This window comes from Montipora capricornis, chromosome 1 (assembly GCF_036669925.1).
Source record: "Montipora capricornis isolate CH-2021 chromosome 1, ASM3666992v2, whole genome shotgun sequence".
Classification (NCBI taxonomy): domain Eukaryota; kingdom Metazoa; phylum Cnidaria; class Anthozoa; order Scleractinia; family Acroporidae; genus Montipora; species Montipora capricornis.
Genome location: NC_090883.1, coordinates 44,085,464 through 44,105,463, shown reverse-complemented (window position 1 = coordinate 44,105,463; position 20,000 = coordinate 44,085,464). Strand labels below are relative to the sequence as shown.

The following is a 20,000-nucleotide window of genomic DNA, read 5'->3' as shown; positions in this document are numbered from 1 at the left end:
AAGCAACTGACAAAATCACAAGGACAGCAAAACAAAGATCTGGACTGCAACTAAAACTTCACCACCAAACACTTTGGTACATTCAGTTGTTTTCCCCTTATTTTCTTCTCAGCAGTCCGGAACACAAATCCTTGAATTTGATTGGAGAAAACCTTTGCGATTCATTGTTTTCAACTCAGTCATATTGTTAAACACCTTTTGAAAATTGCATCAGGGCAGCGACAGGTAATTGCATAAAGTATAGTTCACAGTTTCCAGTGTACAAACGAGAGTAGCGCCCTTCCAAAGAGCGTGAACTCCCGGGCCACTGTTAGGGACCTTTAGCCGATAGGAGGAAAAGGACCACTAAAAGCACTTAATACAACTACAGTCACAAGTACAGGTTATCCGTCCTGAGAATGCGCATAAGGTTCGGAGGCCGAAAAATTTCCGAAGTCATCCTCGTCCTCCGATGTTAAGGTCCCTATTGTCATAAAAGGAAGCACATCAATTCAAGATATTATGACAAACGCGAAAAATTGGACGATTGCTTTAACGAGTACGACAAACTTTTAGTGAGCCGTTCAAACAAGGACAATCGCGGCAACGTCGGCAAAACGGACAGAAGGCTTTCCGAGCAAGTTAGACCGACAGAACAACAGATAGCCAGACAGACAAGCAAACAAATAAGACAGACATACACGAAAGAAACGAGAAATGTACGCATTTGAAATGCGGATTATAGACAGAATGTAGAAGCGATCCTAGCACTAAAATAATCACTTCTACATTTCTTCTATAATCCGAACTTCAAATGTATACATTTCTTTCATTCATTGAGTCCTTCCACGGGAACGAATGATCCCAACAAATTGACCTGCTCCTAACTGTGTGGCGTCATAGCTCAGTTGGTAGAGCATGGGCTTTATTCGCGCGGCGGCCATATTGGCCATAGACTATAGATTTCCGTACCCCGAGCCTCGAGTTGAAATGTTTGGGAACGAGTTTCGGTGGGGAAAAACAAAAGTTTTCAATCCCTCGGGATTCAACATGGCTGCCGTGTGATTAATTAAGGCCCATTGCACCGGCATCGCAGAGGTCATCATGATGGGTTCGAATCCTGTCGAAGCCGCCCGAGGTTTCGGGCGAAGGGGTGTCTTGAAGACTAAGACCTGTAAGACCCCTTAAGACCCTGAGACTTGAAAACAAAGAGAGTAACTCAAATCCCTCAGTTTGGCTATCCCAAGGCCTAACTAGGCCTAAAGTTGGATTTTAGGCCTCGGGTTAGCCAAATTGAGGGTATTGGGGGTACCGGTACTTCCTTCGAGTCTTAGGTTCTTAGGGGTTTTCAGGGGTCTTTGTTTTCAAAACACCCCCCACGGCGGCCATGTTGAGTTCCGAGGGATTGAAAACTTCTGTTTTTCCCCACCGAAACTCGTTCCCAAACATTTCAACTTGAGGCTCGGGGTACGAAATCTATTGTCTATGCTGAAAATTATGGACCATCGATGAGAGAGTAAAGTCTGAGTTCTACTTACCTTTGCGTATTTTCCGAAAGGGTTGCCAACAATACACTCCACTTTGCTGATGTCAGCTGAGCTCTTTGCGCCAAAAAAGCCTCTTGAAATTGTTATTTTGGAACAAGAGACGCCCTAGAAGAAGCACATTCCTTGGTTAGGTGTTGAGCCTAGTCGCGGCCCCAGAGTTTCCTTCGTCCAAGAGAAAGGAGAGAGACCCCCAGCTGGGACTGAGCTGGGTCGGTTGGCGCAGTGGTGATGGATAGCACCCGCCTTCCATCAAACTGTCCCGGGTTCGGTTCTCGGACTTGGCATACATGCATGCTGAGTTTGTTGGTTTACGCACCGAGGGGTCCGAGGAGTTTCAAGTTTTCCTCGGGGCACTCCGGCTTTTTCCTTTCGTCAAAAACCAACTGATTTGATTTAGCTTCTACAGGTGTCGCAGTTAGTAGAACAATTGTGCGCAGCTGTCAAAGCTAGAGGCTAATGGAGCGCTTAGAAATATAATCCTGGTGCCAGTTTCGCGAGAGTCCCTAGCTCTTCGGGTCTTTTCCGGTTGTCACGGCTCCGTCTGAATCTTAAGAGTGGAGAAGACTTAAGTCATCAAAATTTATAATCATTTCTCTTTTTGTTATCTTGAAAACATGATAAAAGACTTGTCTTCCCAAGAAAAGTGGATAGCAATTTTAAAACGGGCCCTTAGACATAGTGTTGCCGCTATTCTGGCCAATTTTTAAAGTATAATTATAACTAAATATTGATGAGTCCTACCTGATTGCTACCCGAATAGTCCATTATAGACGGATACAAGACAATGACCTTTCCAGGGTAGGCTGAGTCCTGTGCTTTGTTTTCCAACACTATCCCGACAGTCAATTCGTTGTCTGTTCCAACGCGAAGTTCTTTGTGATCTGCAGGAGCGCTTCGAATTGAATGAAAACAAACTTAATTTACTTGTTACACGAAAGCCTCTCTTTCCCTTCTCTATCTCGTAAAGCACGACGATCTTCATTGTTTATATCATTAATTATAACCGAGAAATAAGCTTGTTAGTGTATCACTTACTCTATGCCAAATCTCACTTGTCCTTTGACAGAAAGATCGGGCTCGCAGAGTTTGTCTGGTCCGCATTGCTTTACAAAGAAAGCCTATGTATGGAAAAAGGAAAACAAAGTTTAAAATTAGCATTAAAGAAAGGAAGAAATTAGAATTGGATGAAAGAACCCATATCACGCAAGCAAGCAAGCAAGCAAGCTTCAATTGCGCGGAATATCGCGAGATATCTCGCGGGCTAGATACAAATTACTTAACACGATACACTCACCTCCGCTGCAAAAGACCGCTGAGTTATGTCATTGTAGTCGTTTAGTATCGGACAAAGCTCGCAAGAGGAGGGCTGGGCAAGATCGTAGACCAGGTCAAATGTCAAAGGGTCACTTACGCTACTGATTTCTTCTTTTTTCTGAAAAGAAAAGAGATTTTGATAGTTTATTTGTTGCACATGCGCACGTGCAGTCACTCGCTCCACGTGCAGCCGCAGCACGTGGGCTCTATCGTCATAGTCCCACTGAACCGGAACTGCGTTTGTTTTTTTTGCGGCAAAGGTAGTCTAAAAATAGCTCGGCCTCTAAAAATGTGGTGACGTAGGATTAATATGGCAGTTGTTCGCGCCATGTCACGGGTGCCTGACAGGCTTAATTAAGACTACATTTTTCTCAAGAATACCACCGAAACACTTACCCTTAAATAGACCGTGTGATTGAAATCGCAATACCATTCTTGCTCCCGTGGAAGGGAAACTTGCTGAACGATTTTAAAAAGAGTCTTCTTGTCTTGCAGGAAAAACATTCGCTGCAAGTTATCTTCTGAACGACTTTTGTCGAGCTCAATGGTATAAGTAACATTTTGCAGCCCTTAAGAAAGAAATAAAAGCAGAAAAAAGTTATTCGTACTTCTTGTGGGTGAACGTTGATGGAAATCTAATGGAATGGAAAATGGGAAATACGGAAAAAACAATGCTTTCTTTATAAGGGAAGTTCTTTTGGCTATCAATATAATTAACCGACGATCTGCTGCCAGGAACCGACGAGTCACCTATTTACAAAGGGTGAAAATATTGAGTTTGGGACGATTGGAGAAAAACCCAGCCATTAGTTGGAGCACCAGGAATGCAACCTCGCGTTGTAATGATTCTGGCCACAGTGGTAGTCACTTCCGGTGTTCGTGTTTTCGGTGCTATTTGTTATTACAAGGTTTTGCGAGTGCATGTCACTTTCTGGCTGTCGGCCATATTGCCGTTCACTGCCGTTCACAATAAAGTAGTGTTACGTGAACGCTAAGGCCGCAGTTTGATTCATACCAAACAGAACCACTGCAGGCGTAACCACATGGAAGTCTAACGCCGATTACGCCGCCAACGTTTTAAATTCTTCACAGATGATTTTTTTCCAATGATGACTCGGGGATAATCGCAAAAAAAAAACCGAGTGTTTTTTTACAGGAGTCGAACCTACGACTGAGCTGCAGAAGGGCCATAAAATAAGGTTTTCAAACGTTGCATAAATGGACTAACCAGAGGACTGTCTTGGCTTTTGATTCTTAAACCTCAAGCAAACAGTCAAGTCAATGCTGGAAAAAAAAGAAACAAACAAACAAAAGCACTTAAGGCCTGAAACTCAAATTTCCGTTTGTTGGGATGACTGCGCTATTCTAAAGACAAACCTAACCTTACAAAAACGTTGGTAGGCCAGTGAGGATTCAGATCTATTATATATACATATATCTAACGCTCCGCGCAAATTGTTTTTTGGGCTCGTTAATGAGATGTTTTGTCTTGTCTCTCTCGCTCTCGTGCTGTCGAACGACAGCACGAGAGAGAATTGGGAATTGGAGATGTCAAATTCACGGCAATGAATATGTACAAGTACGAGGAAAGGTTACGTTTTACGGCTGGTATTTTTTACAGCTCATTGTTTTACTAATACAGAAAGTATCCTAAACAAGCATGCTAACCATGCATGCTAAACATGCATGCTAAGTTCTCAGGCCTATGGTTAGCTTTTTTGAATGCTTAGGATACATTCTGTATTGGTAAAACAATGACTTGTGACCAGTCGCGTTTTTACAAACGTTAGCCCTGTAGCACTTATATTTCAACAGAATTAACAATGATAGAGTAATGTGAAGTGCTATTTTGAATTCCAACCCTGGTCAGAGTTCTTCTTTGTCCGTGAGTGGGGTCATTTCCATTAGTAGGGCTAACGCTCACATGGTTTACATGGGTAGAAAATAGCACTACACATAACTGATTGTTGAACCCAATTCAAATCTCCCGGGATTAAGATTCTTTGTCTATTGTACTTGCATGATAAAGTAGCATTCATATTTAAATGATATGGAAATACCTGGAACAAGACGTTTTGTTCCCAAAGGGTTTCAATTCGATACAACATTGAGTTAGCCGATTAGGTCTATTGCACTGCACTGCTTGCTGTTAAAGTACCTTATACGTGAAATTCCATCGCTTGCCTTTCTTACTGTACCGTTATCTTCTAAAGATATTTGTGTATTATTCAAGGTAATATTCCCTTCCATGATTACAATTGACCTTGATCTGGAAAATAAAAACAAATAAACAAACAAAAACACTAGATAAAAATCCAAGGTGTGTCGGAAACGAGCGGTTACCTTAGCCTATTTGTGAGGACGCGCGACAACACGCGAAACGCAAGCCGCGTGAGTGGGCGCCCTTCGCTTTTCCGCGCAAGATACGCTCCACAAAAATCCTGACGTTGTCACAGTGTTCTGAATTTAGCGATCCCTTAATGTTTCAGAATTGAAAACGACAATAGCAAGTAAATTTACTACCTGAAAAGAAAGGCTTTGTCCGAGGAATAAGCTCCAACAGCAAGATCTGTAACAAAATAACAAATATGTTTGCATTTGGACAATTGATCAGGGAACAAAAAAGCGAAAGGAAGGGGAAGAGATTTAGAAAAGGAAAGAGAAGGATTAGAGTCTATTCGCTCATTTACTTAAACGAAAAGCTAATATTGTACCTTTTTTACATACTCAACAGAATATCGCGTTTCTGATTGGCCAATGACGAATGCATAAAGAGGTTGTAGACCAACCTCGTTCCCAGGCTCTCTCTCTTTTCCCCCATTACAAGGGAAGAAGAGAGAGAGCCTGGGAACGACGTTGGTTGTAGACTGCAATAGAGATTATAGAGCGCAATACGGAAATTGCTATGGAAACACAGCCATGGAGTAATTTTGTTGCGTATTTAATAAATAAAAACTCAGATGAACTTGCTTGCTCATTTCGTGATTTATGGCCACTCGAGATGTTTTGAAAATTCTCAAATTGCACTCGCCAACGACTCGTGCAATTTTGAGAAATTTCAAAACATCACTCGTGGCCATAAATGACAAAGTGCTCTCGCGGTCATACGATTTCCTATACAAGAGTTCACTTCCCTAAAGAATAATAACGATAGCCGTTTGCTTTGCTCCTCAAGTAAAGATTCCATGAGGTACGTAAAACGAATAAAAAGAAAAATGAAAAACTGTTTTGAGAACTGACAGTACAAAAAGGGGCCTGAATGGGCTGAAAAGAGGGAAGAGGAATAAAGAATAAAGAGTGGAGGTTCCGAGAAAGAGTGTATGTGTGAGGGGGGGGGGGGTGGGGGTCACTAAAACGCAGCAAGGGGTGGAGAAGGGAAGATATTGGCCAAAGGGAAGGATGGAAGAACAAATAATTTTGATTGAAAGGGAAGAAAAGGATAAATACGCCAAAGCTAGGGTACGGAGGATGGTGGAAGGCGTGATGGAAAGTAAAATAGTAAATCGAGGTAAATAAACCTTATTCCAAAATGGCCGCCATTTTAGTATTCTTTTGTTTCCATGCAAATTGGCCCTTATGGCCTCGTTCAAGGTTAAATATTCTTTTGAATTTTACGTTTGAAAGCGAGGACATAAAGGCCAATTTGGCATAAGATGTATATTGAAAGAGCTGCAGTGTTCCAGATGGGAATGTTTTCCTGTCGCGTAATGAGTGAACAACGTTTCGCGCGAGGTATTCGGAGGATCGCGGGATTGAAATAAGGCTTCGCGCGCTTCTTATAGCATCGTACCTGGATAGCCATTGTTGTCCATATCCATATCACCAGCAAGTGAATACCCAAACGTTTTTACACCAGGAGAGACCTCAGACGCTTGAATTACCTGGGGTTTTTTTTAAGGGAAAAGTAAGAGTTTACTTCAGTTGAAGATACGAAAGAGTGCAACAGCGAGGAACTTTTTGAGGCTAACCTGTCTCGGGGAAGTTTCAATGCCATCTTTGCTTCCAAAGAAGATGTACACCACACCACCCTGATTGTGGCCTGCATATGGAGCACTGATCGCAACGTCTGTTTTTTAAAGAGGGGAAACAAAACGCAAGATAATAATAGTGATAATGAACTTTATTTAAGTATTAACTGTATTGAGCGATGGGGCGCTGATTGGGAGAGTGTACAGATATGAAATCGAAGGCGTTCACTGGATAATTTATTGACCGCGGCCATGGATGAAGTAATGAGGCCCTGTTAGGGGGGTTTAGTCATCCCTGATTCCTAAAATTCCGCGGGCAGTTATCCCTTTTCCCTAAAATTACTGAGACTGTTATCCCCAAAATTACTTATCCTTGGAATTTGACAATAACTGGGGCAATTCTAAAGTGTAAAGGCCTGGCCAAACGCTCGCAACATTTTCAACTTTTTCAACGCAACATGTCAATGTTTATGCGTCCCAGGTTCCTGGCCCGCAACAAGTGGACCTAGCGCCCATGCCTTAGTGAAACAATGTTGCGTGAACGTGGCCAAATGAGTATAACATCATGCAACATCCAAAATCTTTCACGAAAAATTTGATCGTTTTAAATTTGATCCAACATCATCCAACATATCGCAACATATCGCAACAGGGTGGCCAAACGTACGCAACATGTTGCGCCCAACAATGTTGCAAGATCATTGTGTTGCGTTGAAATGTTGCGAGCGTTTGGCCAGGCCCTAAAACGATCCGTTTTTTAACAGATAACCTAATGCACAAACAGTTGACCAAATTAAAGAGCCTGGGAGCAAATCTTGGATGTCTTGCTTGAATTTGGACTGATAAATGACCCGTTACTGTTCATCATAAGTTGCCAGAGATGTAAATCCTTTTGCAAAAGTGACCAAAAATATGATAATTGAGAAAAATAATCAAAGATATTTTTTATTATCCCTAAAACTATCTCGGTTATCCCTAATCCCTATAAATATTTCGTCAGTTATCCCTTGTCCTTAAAATTATTTTTCCAGTTATCCCTTATCCCTCAAACCCCATAACGGGGTCTCAGTAATGTGATGATGAAGATCCTGCATTTCGACTTTGATTATCGACCTTGTGGAAGGCCTGGGTGTGGTCAGAATGGCCGTTTTCATACTAGAGACGTATAATACGTCTGGGCGACTTTGGGCAATTTCATTTAATGGGTCTTTTTTTGGTCATTTAATTCGTCCCGTATAAAGACGGGCGAGAGACATATACGTCTAAACGAACTTAATCGTTTAGTGCCTCTTCAAAGACGCATTAAACGATTCAGTGTGTCCAGACGTATAATGCGTCTCTCCCCCGTCTTTAAACCCGCCCAGACGTATTATTTAAGCAATAAAGGACGTTGACTGTGTTTCCATATCCTCATCTAAACACGAGGGGGAGTTGGGAGAATTGGAGACAGTTATGGAAACCTGAGGCGCAGTCGAGGGTTTGAACAACTTCCCCGAGTGTTTAGATGAGGCCATGGAAACACGGAAAAAAGTCCTCTATTGCTTTTAGAAAATATTTTTCAAAGATAATTCGGCAAATGAAGGAAACAAATAAAGGAAAATTCTTGATTGAAACAGATTTTCTTCATACACGCTCATATTTCCTACCAACTAATCAAAACGCGCGTCTGACAATACATAACCAATCAAAATTCGTGTGATGTCACAGCCGTGTTCCATATTCTCATCTAAACACAGCTATTGACCAATGAGAGTGCGCGTACTATTCTAATTATTTTATAAAGGTCTCTAGTATCAAAACGGCCAAGGTCGCAAAAATAGCTCGGTTCAACACTTCTTCTAACAACTGAACATTTTCTCTAGTAAGTGGAAGACGTTTTTTCTTTTACCTGAATACTCATCTTGGTTCAAATCTCCTGCGACAGCCATCGCAAAACCAAAGAGGGCATGCTTGGTTCTTGGACCTTCCAGAGTCAGAGCCGGTACATGATTGAGAGTTCCTGGTGTCTGAAGAGATCAAACCATGATTATTTTAAACAATTACAGAGAATTATAGTTAAAGTATCTCAAGAGAATTTTCCTGAAAGGAATTGGTGTTAATCACGGAAAACTGAAAAACACCTTCCAGAGTGAAATTTCTACTGATATTTCAAGTGGGAAAAGACAATTGCTTACTGTATTCCCCAAATCCGAGCCAGAAATGGTTCTATCGAAACACCAGTTCAAAGTTCACCTTCCCGTTTGGGCTAGTTTATTCCAGTGTAAACGTAAACGGAGAGACTAAAAGATTCGATCCAAGAGATCTTCGAAAATTAAAGGCCTCTGGGAGGAACGTTCAATGTGACCGCAATTAATCTGCGGAAAAATCTGCTCATTAAAGACGTAAATAATTTATGATTTTCAAACAAACTGAAAAATTGTCTAGTAATCAACATCTGTATATCTAATGCATATTTCCTTTATTTACACTAAAGCTTCCATCGATTTTTTCCTTCTAAATATCATGAAGGAAAAATTAACGAATTAAGGACGGTGCCTACTAATTCAAAGGTATTTTCGCGCGGTTGTATGGATATGCGGGAAAAGCAGATCTCAACAAGTTTTATTAAATTCCAAAAAGAAAATTGGGGGTAACCACGCATTTTTTAAAGATAATTAAGCAATGTATGGCTCTGAAAAATGCATGGCTACCCTCCATTCTCTTTTTGGATAGCAAGAGCACTTGCTAAGTTCTGCTTTCTTCGAATAGTTTTAAACCGCGCAAAAATATCTCTGCATTAGTAAGCACTACCGATAGGAAATCCGAGTATCTGGAGATGCGCAGAACGTATGCGCAATGACAATAGTAGGCACCGTATTTAACAAGAACACTCAATGCTCACGTTGAATAAGTCATTTATAGTACTCGCGTTACTGTTGCACCACAGGTACGAACTCGTGACGAAATGTAACAACAGTGAATGTGCAGTACTCACCTTCCCGTTATTAATGTAGACATAGACTCTGCCCTCATCTTGACCATGGTAGGGAGCGGAGACCAATAAATCTGAATATCTAAAACAAGAATAGCGAGTTTCTAAACGACAACGGCGACGCGGCAACTACAACGTCAAACAGCAAGAATTATTAGTTGTGGTTACACACACCTTGGGTTTGGGGCCTTCAGGAAGGTAAATGGCTTGGGTCTGGTTGAGCTCAGTTTTCGTGTTACCCTTGGAGTGCGGTTACGCAGTAAAAGACTCCCTTTAGGGTAAAATATAATTAGATATGAGTTCAATGACCTTGCAAATTAGTTATTTTTTTATGATTGGCCAAGCCACCTCATAAAGAAGATAAACCGTACTTTTCAGTTCAGGAATTGTCATGGGAAGTTCTTTTGTTCTTTTTGATGTATCCAAGAAAATAACCCTAGGGCAGTTTCGGTCTAGAGAGAGCGGTTACACACAAAAACGTTCTTGCCTGTGGGCAAACGCTTTTTACCCATGGGTAAAAGGGCTAGTGTAACCACAGCTAATAATATCATTGGTTAAAACAGGAAAAAAAATCGTGCTGCACGTGCGGAACGCATTTTAGCACATATTCGTGCGGTTCTCTGCACAACAACGACGTGAAATCACCAAATTTGAGGCTTTAAAGACAACGTGAGCACGCAACAGAGAATCTTTCATTTTCTATTTTTACTCAGCTGAAACCGCTCGTACCAATTCACTAATAGGATAGTTCGTCCACATCGTACGACATGAACGAGATGGAATAATGGAAAGAGATGGTCGATTGAAAAAAAAATTACAAAAAAAATTACCCTAACGGAAGAGATAGGTCACGAGGTAGAAGTTTGCGACCTGAGCGCAGGAAAAACACGGGAAAATCACTGAGAGTTTAGCAATGCACACCAAAAGTACGTAATTGATCGCAAGTTTTTTTTCCGACACTCAAATGAAGTTGAAGGACACAAGTGCTCTACTCAATGAGCAAATTAAATCAACCCAAATGTTTGGTTTGGCGAGAGGGTAAACTGGAGTACCCGCATAACCGGAGCGAAGTAGAGAACTAATCAGGGAGCCAAGCAAAGACGGCTACGAGAAAGCGGTTTAAAATATTACTTTCCGTTAATGCGTTGATTTCGCGAGTACTCTAAGTCCTTCGATATTGAAAATGTCTATCAACATTTCAGGCCGAATCAGGCACCTTATTCCAAAATGGGCCCCTGTTTTAACATTCTTTTTCTTGCTTGCAAATTAGCCCTGTTTGCCTCGTTCTTAAACTTAAAATTCAAGAGCATATTTAACCTTAAATAAAACAAGGCGACAAGGGCTAATTTGCAAGCAAAGAAAAGAATGACTAAAATGATAGCCATTTTGGAAAAGGGTGTATAAAATTGGTATAAACTGTCGTTCTTTGGAGAGAAAATTGAAAATTTATTGTGGGGTGCTCGCGTTCTCCACATGACCTCAAATTTTCTCATTTCACGAAGTTGTTAAGCTACGATAAAACGAGCAACAAAAACGTCCAACATGTCTCGCAACATTGCTGCGAACCTAGTCGAAGAACGATGTTGCGCGTTTTACATCCCACACACAACCTGTCTCGCAAACGCAAAAAATGTGCTGCAAGTTGCTGCAGCGTGTTGCAGAAAGTAGAACAGACCTCTACTTTCTGCAAAACGCCGCAGCAACTTGCAACACATTTTTTTGTTGCAAGACAGGTTGTGCGTGGGGTGTAAAACGCGCAACATCGCTTTTCGACTAGTTTCGCAGTAATGTTGCGACACAAGTTGGACGTTTTTGTTGCTCGTATGACCGTAGCTTTAGGACGAGAACAGCCAAGAAATGTGCCAAATATGTAAAACGCACGTGCGGCACGTGCGGAGGGTGCAGATCCTTGGCGTTGTCGTGACCGTCGTCGTCGTCGTCGTTATCCTTGGTTAAGCTTTCTAATAAACTCTGGTTTTCGAGTTCGAGTCCTGGAATAGGGTCCCGGGGGACGAATTGGTGCAGGGCGAGCGATCTCACCACAAGCGCCAGCTACAAGTGGCCACTGAAATTTATCTCTCTAAATGTGAATTACGTATGGGGACATGTTAAATTTACATCACCTGTCATTGTTTAAATCGACAGCACAAAGCGAATAGCCAAAGTTGCTTCCAATCTGAAAAAAACCCGAGACCGTTCACACCTAAGTCATTGAAATTAAGGGAGCAACTTCATCGTGCGATTGCCCTGAGCGCTTCGTGGTTTTTGTGTAAAGCACTCTGCAATCGCGCCTCCATGGGTTTGAATCCCAGTTAGGCCTGCCTTTTATTATGGCTTCTTAACAACTGCTTAAGGCCCGTCGACACATTAACATCCGTTCGATTTTGTTGAAAGATGTTGAACGATGTTGACTGCTGGGGTGGGCAAACGTTTTCAACACATTGATGATTCAACAAAGCTTTACGAGAGGGATGGTATAGACCAATTCGGCTAACTCAATGTTGTACCCAATTCAAATCTTTTGGGAATAACTTGAAAAGTTTTGTTCCAAGTATTTAATGTGAATGCTTCACTGTCATGCAAATTCATCACACAAAGAATCTTAACCCCGAGAGATTTGAATTGGGTACAACATCGAGTTAGACGAATAGGCCATTTCTGAGTTCATGTCTGCCTCTTCCTCAAAGCGAGTCTAAGTGCAAAATTAGTTCTACTTTACATGTGAATGAAAACTAATTTTCATAATAAAAACTTCGCACTTAGACTCGCTTTGAAGAGGACGCAGACATGAACTCGCAAATGGCCTATTGGTCTATTCAGTCCCAAGCTGCAGCCGTTGTTGTCGCTATGGATACGGACATGGATACGTCATTGTGAAACCTATTAGTGCGCACGCGCATACCCAACAATGTTGAAAGTGGGGGCAAACGAGCTTCAACTTCTTTCAATATTCGCGAAAACAAAATAAATGTTGAATGGTTTTGAAGAAAAGTTTAAACGCTTTTAAAAAACTCATTCAACATCGATTCAGCGGTTTCAACATGGCGCTGTTCAACAAAATCGAACGAATGTTGAAGTAAAGCTTGATGCTGTTTGCCACGGTCTTCAAATTTTTCTTAACCGCGATAATCATTCTCATAAGAAATAGTTTTTTGTAAACCGCCTTTCAAATATACAGTATCACACATATTCTCTTATTCACTTCACCCCTTACAGGATAAGAACGAAACGAAACGAACTCGTAAACGCCCAGCTCTAAGATGGCTTGATAACGCAGTTGGTAAAGTCGAGATCAGCGTGATGATCGCACTGCCTGAATGGTTCAAGTCTCAGTCAAAGCACTATATACACTTTTTTTTTTTCAGATCTCGAGAAAGATTTGGAGTTTACCTTTCACAGAAACTACGGCTTACCTCCACATCCTGAGGCAAAGGAAGGGAAAATCTCACTTTAATGTCGTCTTTTCCCGAAGGATAAAACGCCATAACCTACGAAAAAAATACAGTTCCACAGTCTACGACTTTACAAACCCTCGATTCTGCGAATGTTCTTGGGGGCGTCATTTTTTCGGCTACGAGTTTGAGGACGACTGCTTTAGACAGTGATTCATTTTGCCCAGTTTTCCCTATGACATGGTAAGCAAGGAAAGAAAATTTGGAGTTCTTTGTTACGAACATGACAATTTAATATTTGACATTCGTACTAGTTTTAAAACCTATAGGTTGCTAATTCTTTGCACCCGGTTAAACCGAACTAGAAAACAACGGCATTCGTACCAACGTTTCGTGATGTAGCCGACCCAAGATTAGGGAACTTAAGCAACGACAACGGCGACGGGCAACGAGAACGTCACAAATTTGCATATTTCGTGAGAAAAAACAATAGCTTTGCACGCCCTGCACGTGCGTTTTTCACTTTTGTCAATTTCTTTGCCATCGTCCACAAAACCAAAACGTGAAATAGCCAAATTTGAAATTTTGTGAGGAACGTCAGCACTAGTGAAAATAAATTTTTAATTTCTCTCCTAAAAAAAGCCCCTTTCAGACCAGTGTCACTCTTGAGGAACTACCACACCCTTGTCATAAGGTTGAAATAGTCACGAAGTGATTTCAATGACGCAAATTTATATAGGTGGTTAGCAACCAATCCCTAGAGACTCAGATAACAATGCAGCAATGTGCAACTGCTGCTGGACGAAGTTATGAGACATCTTTTGCTTTCGTCCTACATGACGGCGATGACGAAACGTGAAAACCACCTATTTTGAGATGACGTTCTCGTTACCGTCGCCGTTATCGTTGCTTAAGTACTTAATTGTATTTGTAAAACAAGTTTGCAGTACTACTTTTTTCTTTAAATGATTCGCATGATTTTACTTGATTTCATTCGCACCTGTATGTCGTATTGAACTTATCAAGACAAAAACGTGAAAAAGCTTTTCTCTTTCCGACATTCGTGCATTAGCAACTGTTGAACCGGATGATACCAGCTTCTGAGACTGGAAAACGATTGTTTAATGGTCTCTAAAAAGTGCAACTTGCTAAAAGACCTAGTTCCCACATGACTCGATTAGCTTTGATATTTTTGAGTGGGTACTGTACTAATTTTTTTTTTAATGTCGCAACAAATCACTGTTGTTGTCAGCTTCGTTAAACATGGCGAATAATCAGGAGCTCATATACTAGGAGCGTACAACTTCATTGTATTTGTGGAAGGGCATTTTTAGAGACCAAGTTATTTTTAGATTAATTTTCCCGCGAAAGCTGATCTTTTCGACCAATCAAATGTCTTTCATGAGAGATTATTACCCATGGGATTGGAAATGGTCACTCGTGCAAGCCAAATGTTATTTGAGAACTCGTCTAAAAATTGCTCGATCTGTGAAAATACCGTTGCATAGAACCAGTACTGGAGTAACATAGCGCCAGTATTAGTGTAACAAAGAACCTGTATTGGAGTTGTAGGCCTCTGGAATAATCTAGTCGAGCGTTCAACATGACAAAAGCAAACAAAAAAAAAACAGTAGCAAATTTCTCAGCAACAAATGCTGAACTGTGTGACATCAGCTGAGTCGTGAGCCGTGTGTCACAAGAGTTGGTGGAGGCATTCAGCTTCCACCTGCGTGTCCCGGGTTCGATTCCCGGAGTCCGACGCCGACCTATGTGGGTTGAGTTTGTTGGTTCTCTACCCTGCTCCAAACAGGTTGTTCCTTCGGGTATTAGGGTTCTTTCCCTACCCTCAAAATCAAAATTTGAACTGAAAACACGCCTTCGTTTATTGCTGCTCGAAAAGTGATACGTGCAATCGAAATGCAAACGTTCTGTTTGCAACGTTATCGTTTCGTTTCTGAACGGTAGAGAGGTTTTGGTAAATAGACACGTTTTTCATTGGATAATGCTGTGTACCAATTTTTGCTTACAGAAAATTAACTTGCTTGGCGCGCATTTTCTTCCAATGAGAAGCAAAGAAAACTTCTGCGCCGATCTCCTCGATATTCTGTCGCGCATGAGCGACGTGACGTCAATGAAGCGTCACTGCCACTCTCCCGCCATTGGACGGGCGTTAAAATTCAAACTGTCATAGCGGGTTTAAGCCGGTTGAAAGATTAATTATTCGTCCAAACTTCCGGTCGACATCGGTGCGTGGGAAATCAAGGAAACCTCCAAGCCAAGCAGGCTATCAAATAATCTACAATGAGGTAAATTCTTTTGAGAGACGAAACGAGATGAATAAATACTGGCAAATTTAAGCTTTGAGATAATAGTCAACGTAGCTAACCTAACTTACTTTTCCTTTCAGTTGCGAAGCACGGGTGGAGCTTGCAATTAACTCTGTGCGGAAAAAATAAAGTTGAAAATCAAATCAACACTAAAAGACGACCGAGAATACACCTTATTCCAAAATAGCCGAAATTTTAGTCTTCCTTTGTTTGATTGCAAATTGGCCCTTTTGGCCTCGTTCAAGGTTAAGTATTCTTTTGAATTTTACGTTTAAAAGCGAGGACAAAAGGGCCAATTCGCAAGGAAACAAAAGAATAATAAAATGGTGGCCATTTTGGAAAAAGATGTACAAGTGAGTTTTAATTTCAGCAGACGCTTTCCAAACCCCGATTCCTTTGTTTCCGGTGAAAAGGGCGGTTACGTAAGAGCATTAGGGGCGCAGTAATGCAATGCTTAAATCGTTTACCGACAGGAAGATTTCCGAGCTCACACCATTCCTATTTACCTAGGTGCGTCCAGTGTGGCTTGTGGCGATTCTTTCTTCCCCACCTTTTCCGAAGAGACGTTTAGTTAGTTATTTTCATGTCACGCCACGCTCTTGATACGTTGTTAAGCGTGGCGTGACTCTTAACGTTGCTACTAATAAATTCGTAACAACAGTGACCAAGTTAATCCAACAACGTGTGTATTATGTCTCTTCATAAAACTAGTGCGACCCTGCGCTAAGTACCCCTCGATCGGTATACATTTCCTATGAATACGTAAAGACATATACACACATTTTCCTATTAGTCATAAGCATGATAGCGCGAGGTAAAATGGGCGTTTGAGCACTCCAGAAAACTTTTTTCAATGTAAATTATTTCTTTGATCTCCGCAAAGAGGAACCATTCCATATTTTAATTTTAAAGGTAATTGAGATTAAAAAAAAAGAAACTTTCAAAGACAAAATACCATCTCTGTCGCGTGAACTGAACCTTCCTATGGCGACAGCGTATCCTAAAAAGAAAGTGTACGGAAAGAATAAAACATTGTTTAACGTTTTGTGCTGTAAAAGGGAATCTTTGCTGACGTCATTGTTTGCGATCGGTCTCATTAACATACAAGTTTGCTCACAAAAGCTATAGTGCATGCTACTTCTGGTATTTCAGGGATTGCTCATTATCCAATGCACTTTCAATTCTTTGATTGCACTCACGTGATAAGACGGCCACGCTGGTGCCAAAACAATAGAAAAATGTAGCTTACGTTTTGCATAATAATAGAGTCAAATCCCAACATGACCCCGTGACGTCAGCTGCTATCAAAGAATATTCAGTACTTTAATTTTTTGCTAATGAGGCAACAAATTTAAACAACGATTCCCCGATATTGAAGGACAGACCCTGAGGAATGCAAAATTCTAGACACTGCAAGGCTCAAACAAACAATTTCCGAGAGCCAGTTGTTTTCTAGCTAGCCTCAAGAAAGAAATTAACACTACAAGGTAACCCACAGCTAGGAGACAGGCCGGAGTAAACTTCGAAAAAGGTTTCTGCCCAAAGAACAATCACAAACCCCGCAAGCAAAATCGACTGGTTTAAAAAATCTCCCGCCACTTCTCAAGTTGGTTTCACGCGTTTGGTTAAATAAATCGTCTCCGTTTCTGATTGTCTCAGTTGATCATTATTCACTACCTCTGTTGCGCCATTCAATACGAACGCGCTCCAAAACAACAGATGTACAAAACATCCCGTTGTATTCCTACATAGAAGACAATAATAAACGCATTTAGAGTTCACCAGACGCGCATGACTTTGAGGCGTGTAACTTGCAACTCTTCTCCTTGGAACAAAGCCGGGGATTTTAGGATACCAATTTTATGCCCAGATATGGACAAATTAACAAATGGAAAGTGGTTCAGCGTTGTCTGTACTCTTATCGACGACGATATTCGTCATCACAGTGGTCAAAATGTTGTGGACTCACGAGGTGCAGCCGAGCGAGTCCACAACAAATTTTGACCACTGTGATGACGAATATCGTTGTCGATAAGAGTACAGACAACGCTGAACCACTTTCCATTTGTTTTTTACCACAATATTCAACGCCAAAGACAGTTTTTATTTTAGAGCGTGACCAAAATCATGACTCAAAGAAAGAGAAAGCGTTATCTATAACTTTCTCGCAATATGATTGGTTTATTTCCCAAAATGGGCGTTCCTGATTGGCTATTACTTTGCATGACAAAATGACGAGAGCATGACGCGTACAGCGTCGTCTAGACTCTCATCGACAACGGCAAACAAGCCAATCAGATTGCGAGATTACAAGCAATTGTGGTAAAAATTAAGATCGATGCTGCACGCGCGGGAAATGCATGAGGTGCGTTACATCCAACGATAAGGAAAATTTTAAAACTCAAAAAAACCCCAGCTCTGACCCAGAGTTGGAACATTTACCCATTGCCATTCCAGTCAGGTGACCAACAGGGTCTTTTATTGGCTTAACCGATGGAGTCTTGTACGGTTTGTTCAAATCGTCAGAATAGTATAATGCGATGGAACCTGAAAAAGAAGAACAATAATGATAATGATGATGATGATGATAACAAATAATGAAATCAAATTCATGAGGTTTTGGGGTGCCGGAAGTAACTACCGGACACTGAGGGTAAAACACTACGTGGTTTTCAAATTGAAATGAATAAGTGCAAGAGTCCATCACGCAAAAGTAAGATTTACCCAAATCGGCCTGGTCCCCATCAGCGTCAGAAAAGTGTCTATTTTTAGACTTGGTTTTGCGGGTAAAATAATCGATAGACCAAATCGGTTAACTCAATGTTATACCGAATTCAAACCTTTTGGGAACAAAGCGTTTTGTTCCAGGAACTTTCCATATCATTTAAATGTGAGCGGCTAATTTAATTACAATGTAAATACAATACCTGAAGAATCTTAACCCCTGGAGATTTGAATTGGGTACAACATTTGGTATGTTGTTTCTTTTCTCGCAAAACGTGGTTAAAACATAGGCACTTTTCTGACGCTGATGGGACAAACCTGATACCAGATTCTTACTCTTGAGTAATGGACTCTCGATAAGTTTTATGGCCAAAATGGTTGCGCAGAATCAAAACGCTCTAATCTGTTGGAGTGGGGTCAACAAATTCAATTTACGGACTGTAAATTCATCTACGCGGTTCGCATAAATAAATTTTGTGTAACGCCGCACAAGATGTCTCAGAGATACAAAAAGGGTGCCAACTTCCCGTGACATGGAATTTACGCAACTTCCGGTGGAGCGCAATCTACCGCCGACCAGATAGCCCAGTAGAGAGTGCACTAAACTTAAGTGCAGGAGCTCGAGGTCGCTGTTTCGAACGCGGCCGGACCAACATTCAGGGTCTTTAAATAACTGAGGAGAAAGTGATTCCTAAGCGATTCAATCCGCAAATGGAAAGACTTTCAAGTTTTCTCGGATAAAGACTATTAACCGAAGGCCTCGTCTCACAACACATTCAATCGTGACTCGGAAATACTCAGAAAAATTCCGAGTGCTCCGTTGCAGTTGTCGAACCTATACGACCTTCCGATTACTAGTTCGGATGCTCTACCTCGGAGCTATAGGAGACTCGTCAGTGGTGACTCGGGGATACTCGGAAAAATCCCGAGAGTTCCTTTGCAGGAATCGAACCTACGACCTTTTCATTACTAGTTCGGATGCTCAACCACTGAGCTATGGGAGACTCCTCAGTGGTGACTCGGGGATACTCGGAAAAAACCCGAGTGCTCCGTTGCAGTTGTCGAACCTATACGACCTTCCGATTACTAGTTCGGATGCTCTACCTCGGAGCTATAGGAGACTCGTCAGTGGTGACTCGGGGATACTCGGAAAAATCCCGAGAGTTCCTTTGCAACAGTAGAACCTACAACCGTAGCTTCCGATTACTAGTTCGGATGCCTATATCACTCAGAGCTTTCGGAGACTCGTCAGTGGTGACTTGGGGATACTCGGAAAAATTCCGTGAGCTCCTTTGCAAGAGTCGAACCTACGACTGTAGCTGCCGATTACAAGTTCGGATGCCTCTATGACTCAGAGGTATAGTAAACTTGCGGGAATTCGGCCATTAATTATCAAGGATCAGGTAACAAGTGTTCCGCGCTTTACTGCTAGGAGTGAAATTGTTGAAACAGTGAATTCTCGCTATTGGAATCAATAACTGAGATGGAAATTGTTAAGCCCGTAAATAACCCTTGTCAGGAGCTCACCGAGAATAAATTTATTTTTTAGCAACAGGCTTTTCTCGCAAAAAGAATCATATTTCCCTTGACGTTGAGATAGCTCTGTTTTGATTGGCTTTTAAAACAGTGGGCGTGCGGAATCTCCCAAGGGAGATTGGCTTTTACAACAGTAGGCGTGCTGAATCCCCCGAGGAAGGAGTTGTATAAATAAATCTACTCGGGAAAGGGTTGATTCCCAGGCAAAGTATGGGGGACGAAAGCTCCCCTTGATGAGCTCT

General features: G+C 41.5%; 1 protein-coding gene across 1 annotated transcript in view; it reads right to left on the bottom strand.

Moving 5' to 3' along the window:
- Nucleotides 1–20,000, bottom strand: part of LOC138045781 (integrin alpha-8-like) — a 45,399-nt gene that overhangs the window by 15,498 nt on the left and 9,901 nt on the right. The window contains exons 6-22 of the mRNA XM_068892408.1: nucleotides 17,941–18,045; nucleotides 16,454–16,498; nucleotides 15,567–15,610; nucleotides 13,193–13,267; nucleotides 11,903–11,955; nucleotides 9,783–9,861; nucleotides 8,697–8,814; nucleotides 6,809–6,906; nucleotides 6,631–6,721; nucleotides 5,364–5,409; nucleotides 4,999–5,109; nucleotides 4,069–4,124; nucleotides 3,237–3,409; nucleotides 2,821–2,958; nucleotides 2,562–2,644; nucleotides 2,268–2,418; nucleotides 1,518–1,631 (exon numbers count right to left, since the gene is read on the bottom strand). Of these exons, the coding sequence (XP_068748509.1) occupies nucleotides 1,518–1,631; nucleotides 2,268–2,418; nucleotides 2,562–2,644; nucleotides 2,821–2,958; nucleotides 3,237–3,409; nucleotides 4,069–4,124; nucleotides 4,999–5,109; nucleotides 5,364–5,409; nucleotides 6,631–6,721; nucleotides 6,809–6,906; nucleotides 8,697–8,814; nucleotides 9,783–9,861; nucleotides 11,903–11,955; nucleotides 13,193–13,267; nucleotides 15,567–15,610; nucleotides 16,454–16,498; nucleotides 17,941–18,045 (1,580 nt within the window). The remainder of the gene's footprint in view (nucleotides 1–1,517; nucleotides 1,632–2,267; nucleotides 2,419–2,561; nucleotides 2,645–2,820; nucleotides 2,959–3,236; nucleotides 3,410–4,068; nucleotides 4,125–4,998; nucleotides 5,110–5,363; nucleotides 5,410–6,630; nucleotides 6,722–6,808; nucleotides 6,907–8,696; nucleotides 8,815–9,782; nucleotides 9,862–11,902; nucleotides 11,956–13,192; nucleotides 13,268–15,566; nucleotides 15,611–16,453; nucleotides 16,499–17,940; nucleotides 18,046–20,000) is intronic.